The 4,660-nt window shown below is 35.1% G+C and overlaps 1 protein-coding gene across 1 annotated transcript; it reads right to left on the bottom strand.

Annotated features, from left to right (window-relative positions):
- Nucleotides 1–624: 624 nt before the first annotated feature.
- Nucleotides 625–3,460, bottom strand: LOC111209110 (bifunctional L-3-cyanoalanine synthase/cysteine synthase D2-like). Its single transcript, XM_048747973.1, has 10 exons — nt 3,336–3,460; nt 3,131–3,190; nt 2,884–3,051; nt 1,937–2,200; nt 1,705–1,842; nt 1,575–1,626; nt 1,426–1,505; nt 1,130–1,189; nt 981–1,061; nt 625–893 (listed from the first exon to the last, which is right to left on the bottom strand). The coding sequence occupies exons 2-10, from the start codon at nt 3,167–3,169 to the stop codon at nt 804–806; spliced, it is 972 nt and encodes a 323-aa protein (XP_048603930.1). The 5' UTR covers nt 3,170–3,190; nt 3,336–3,460; the 3' UTR covers nt 625–803.
- Nucleotides 3,461–4,660: the final 1,200 nt, after the last annotated feature.

Raw genomic sequence — 4,660 nt, 5'->3', positions numbered from 1 at the left:
GTTCCTCGGAATATACCGAGGGACATGTTCCTCGGAATATACCGAGGGACATGTTCCTCGGAATATTCCGAGGAACATGTCCCTCGGTATATTCCGATCGATCGATGTATATATGTCCAAAAACGCATCGATCGATGAATTCCGAGGAAATATCCCGATGAAGTTCTCCCTCGGTATATTCCGAGGAGATTTCCGACAAACTAGTGATCCTCGGAATTTCCTCGGAAATTTGGTTCCTCGGAATTCCGTCGGAAATTTCCGAGGGATTTCCGAGGAAAGAAGAAATTCCGAGGAATTATTTCCGAGGACTTGTTTCGTCGGTATGTCGTCGGAATAACGATATTCCGACGAAATTCCGACGATTTTTTCTCTCAGAATCCTTGATGTTTTCTTGTAGTGCGATCATTCCTTTTCCCCTTTTGTAACTCTGTTTCGACTCCTTGATTTAATAAAACGCGTATTTGTCTTTGACCCACCGACGAGAACTCGTCTCTTTCTTTTTACTAGTTTATCGAAAGTCTTGGTTCAAACATTACATTGGTTTGGTTCATACTATCATAGTAATCTGCTTTTGGTTCGGATTCACTCGGAAGATTCCTCCTCTCTACGTTCCTTGTTCAATACGTTACAGAAGATCACTTTATAATCTTCCATTATTCTTTATTATACACACTCGGACACACTAATCGATGCCTTGCAATCATTTATCATCGACTATGTAACATTAATAGATTTTCCAAAGGCCAGGAACAATCAAACTATAACCTTGGTACAAACATCTCTTATCAAGACCAAACCGCCACTCATTCAATCAGCATATTCTCTGCCTCAAACCTAACAGAATCAAACAGTTTAGTCGATAGATAACGTTCTCCTCCACTGGGAAAAACCACCTGCAAACCAGACAATAACCAAGGGATATTCAATAGTCTCGGTTAACTCAAAACGCTTATGGTCAGTCAGAGACTTGAAAGCTTTACCACAATGAGTTTCCCTGCGTTTTCTGGCCGCTTTGCAACCTTCAACGCAGCCGCTACAGCAGCTCCAGAGGATATCCCCACCTGCCAGATTATCACAGCGTATCACAAACTCCTATGTTTCATAGTTTATAAACCGAGAAAAAACATACCAATAATCCTTCTTTGAGAGCAAGAAGCTTGGCTGTTTCAATAGCTTCCTCACCTTTCACCTGAATTAAAAAGTATTGCATGCAGGTCTCAAACATTGTTTTTGTTGGAACCATGTAATTCAATTAAGGAAAAAGATCAAATCTCGACTTCATGTATTCATTTATTTCATTTTTTCTAAAGGTTTTCACAGCTCTGTATTATTTTTTCCAGCCAATTTTGTTTCGTGATTTCAATCAGGATTTTTGAGGTCCTACAGTTTCATGATTCAAGAAGTAGATAAACGTCGGCTACTTACTTGAATGATCTCATCAACAATGCTTAACTCCAAATTGGTTGGGATGATACCAGAACCAATCCCCTGAATTAAATGTGGACCTACAAGAGTCTTATAACGTTTAGTTATAATCAAGAACTTAGACTATAGAGTTATGTTTATTGCCTCACCTCGTTCTCCTCCACTGAGTACTGGACTTTCTGCAGGTTCAACCGCACAAACCTGTTGATCCAGATTGTAATTTCTTGAAGAAACATAATATATATGGTTAGTTTTCAAGAATTAGTGAACTTCTTGAACCTTAATGTCTTTATTCATCTCCTTGAGAAACTTCCCTACACCACTAACAGTTCCACCAGTTCCAACACCAGCAACCAATATATCTACTTTCCCTGCTGAATCTCTCCATATCTCCGGACCCGTGGTTCGGTAATGAATCTTCAAGTAAGAAATCATGATAGAGAGAGAGAGATAAAGAGAGACTGACTACAAGAACATATAATTGAGGGTGGATGCATGATATTATATAAACCTCAGGATTTGCCGGATTTTCAAACTGTTGGGGAACAAAACCACCAGGAGTTTTGCTTAGTATCTCTTCAGTTTTCTCCAGCATTCCTTGAATGCCTATCTTCACATCTGTGAGATGAAGCTCTGCACCTAATGCTTTTAGAATGATTCTCCTCTCTAAGCTCATCGTTGAAGGCATCAAAAGTATCACTTTGTAGCCTCTTGCTGCACCGATGCAGGCTAGTCCAATCCCGGTGTTACCAGCCGTTGGCTCAATCAATGTACTCTTTAATCAAAAAACAGTTCAGAGGTCAGCTGACCCCATTATTTTCTTTTAAAATATTTATTTTTATTTAAGAAACAATTTTCTTGACCCAATTAAAAATAAAAATTTGAACCCGCTAGAAAAACCTGACCCCAGTAAAAATATCCTCAAATAGCAGTAACTTATATATTATTATGAAAAATTAGCACACAACAGAAAAAGTCCAAAATAGCATTTATTAAAGATAAAAGTCAAATATATATTATACTCTCTCCGTATCATTTTAAGTGATGTTTTAAGAGAAATTTTTTGTTTCATTTTAAGTGATGTTTTCCAGTTTCCATGTAAAAAGTAAATACAATTTTATGTTTTTGACTATTTATATTCTGCAGTATGATTTTTTATTGGTTGGTTTATATATATTTATTGTTGTTTTTAGACAAACGAGAAAGATTGAATAAAAATTTGTAGTTTCTTAATTAGTGTGCAAAAACCTTAAAATCCACTTATTTTGATACAGAAGGAGTATATACAATGTTTGAGTTTATAGTTTAGTGATTAAAATTTAGAGTTTATCGTAAAGATGGAATTAGAGTTTACGAGTTAGAGCAGTTTACTGTTATCTTTTGATTAAAATTTAAAAATGTTATTTTGAAGATTTGACATAACTATATGGTTTTTTATAGTTGTGTTTTTATATAAACCTTTCCAGGAGTAATCAATCCTTTGTCTTCCGCATCTTTGATCATACTATAAGCGATTCTGTCTTTGACGCTAGAGCAAGGTTCCATCATCTCAAGCTTGGCGGCTATACGGGCTAGACAACCGTCAACAACTTTGTTCAGATACACCATTGGTGTGTTACCAATCAACTATACAAAATGAAAAAGACAGAACATAGGCTTTTAGACATGTTCTTTATTTCAAGAAAGAGATGGAGAGTTATTTTACTTCAGTCACATCGTTCTTGATCAAGCAACGATCTTCCATATTAGTCTTTCTTTAAAAATCCTGCAGATTTAAGCTTTATATTCAAAGAAGCATACACACAATATCCCCAAAATACTCAACGATATTCCATGTTCTCTAAAACAGAACAAAACTACATGGTGTGTTTATGGATAAACTAGAAAGAACCCCAAAAGTATAATCATACCTTTAAAGTTTGAACGAAAGTGTCAATGGTGAAGGTAAAATGAACTGATAAGTCTCTAAATCTACACCAGACTGAATATATAGAGTGGTGGTACAGTAGCATGGTAATGTGTATATAGTTAAAAAGATTAGTATGCTACTTTCACATGTGGTCCTCTCCTGTGACGTGAAAGTATGGAGTCGAGGTTGTGTCATCTTTGCATAATGTGAGTGGAAAAAATGAGAACAAGTAAAAGTTTGTGCCATCTTGCGAAGTAGGGCTGGGCAAATAAACCGAACCCAAAAATCTGAACTGAACCCGATCCGATAAAAATGAATCCGAACCGATCCGAACCCGATATAAATACCAAATGAATCTTGTTTTATAGTATTTTGGGTTATGGGTATTATCCGAACCGAACCCGAAACTAAATGGATAACCGATAGAACCTGAAACATTCAAAATTCTCAAGAAGAACTTGTACTCAACATGATCTCAATTCCTAATATGTATCCAAAATATATTGAACATCTAAAATAATTATCTATTACATGAATATTGATGGTTGAAGGTGGCGGTTGACGGTTGAAATTTTTAGATTTTAATTTTATTTTCATTGAATAATATTTTTCATTTCATGAGAACTTGGTTTTCGTTTTATGTTTTCCTTTATTTGGTTTTCTTTCGATCAATAACTATGTTTACATTTTGCTTGATTTTGAATGATCATATTTGATGTTCCTTTCTTATTTTTGAATAAATTTTATTTATGTTTTGGTTACAAAATAGGTACAAATCAAATATTTTAAAATTGAAAAGCCGATTTTACTTTTTTTTTGTTACAAAATAGATATAAATCAGGTATATTTATACCGAAAAATCGATTGGGACCCGAACCCGAAAGTACAATGGATTGTACCGGTTCTTTGACGATTTACTAACCCCGATCCGAACCCGAACCGGTCCCGAACCGAATTTTCATATAACCCGAATAAGACTGATTTTGATAAACCCGAAAAACCGAAATCCGATTGGATTAAACCGAAACCCGATTGGGACTCCGAATGCCTATGCCTATTGCGAAGTCTGAAAATAATAATGCACCACACTAAATATATTTGTTTAATGTCAAGATAACCTCTAGTACTGTTCTTTAATTTAAAAAGCATTATGGTCTTTTTCTCTGATTAAATTACTAATCTTATGTAATCAAGATGGAATTCTCTTCATTATTTTATTTATATTCTGTGGAATTGTTTTTTAGCCAGTAATGATGATAATCTAAGAAGCTATCAAAGATAAATTAGGATCGTCTTTAACTGTTTTAGACCAGGGATCACTTGCAA

The sequence above is a fragment of the Brassica napus genome, chromosome C2 (genome assembly GCF_020379485.1).
Source record: "Brassica napus cultivar Da-Ae chromosome C2, Da-Ae, whole genome shotgun sequence".
In the NCBI taxonomy this organism is placed as follows: Eukaryota; Viridiplantae; Streptophyta; class Magnoliopsida; order Brassicales; family Brassicaceae; genus Brassica; species Brassica napus.
The sequence above is the reverse complement of the archived record's forward strand: the minus strand, read 5'-3'. Positions and strand labels throughout refer to the sequence as shown.

What these genes read in the sequence shown, in the direction of transcription:
- LOC111209110 (XM_048747973.1), bottom strand. Translation starts at nt 3,169, where the DNA reads ATGGAAGATCGTTGCTTGATCAAGAACGATGTGACTGAA. An exon ending in TTGTTGATGAGATCATTCAA is followed by an intron (nt 1,190 to 1,425) that starts GTAAGTAGCCGA and finishes TTTTTAATTCAG; the next exon opens with GTGAAAGGTGAGGAAGCTAT. An exon ending in CTCTCAAAGAAGGATTATTG is followed by an intron (nt 1,062 to 1,129) that starts GTATGTTTTTTC and finishes ATAATCTGGCAG; the next exon opens with GTGGGGATATCCTCTGGAGC.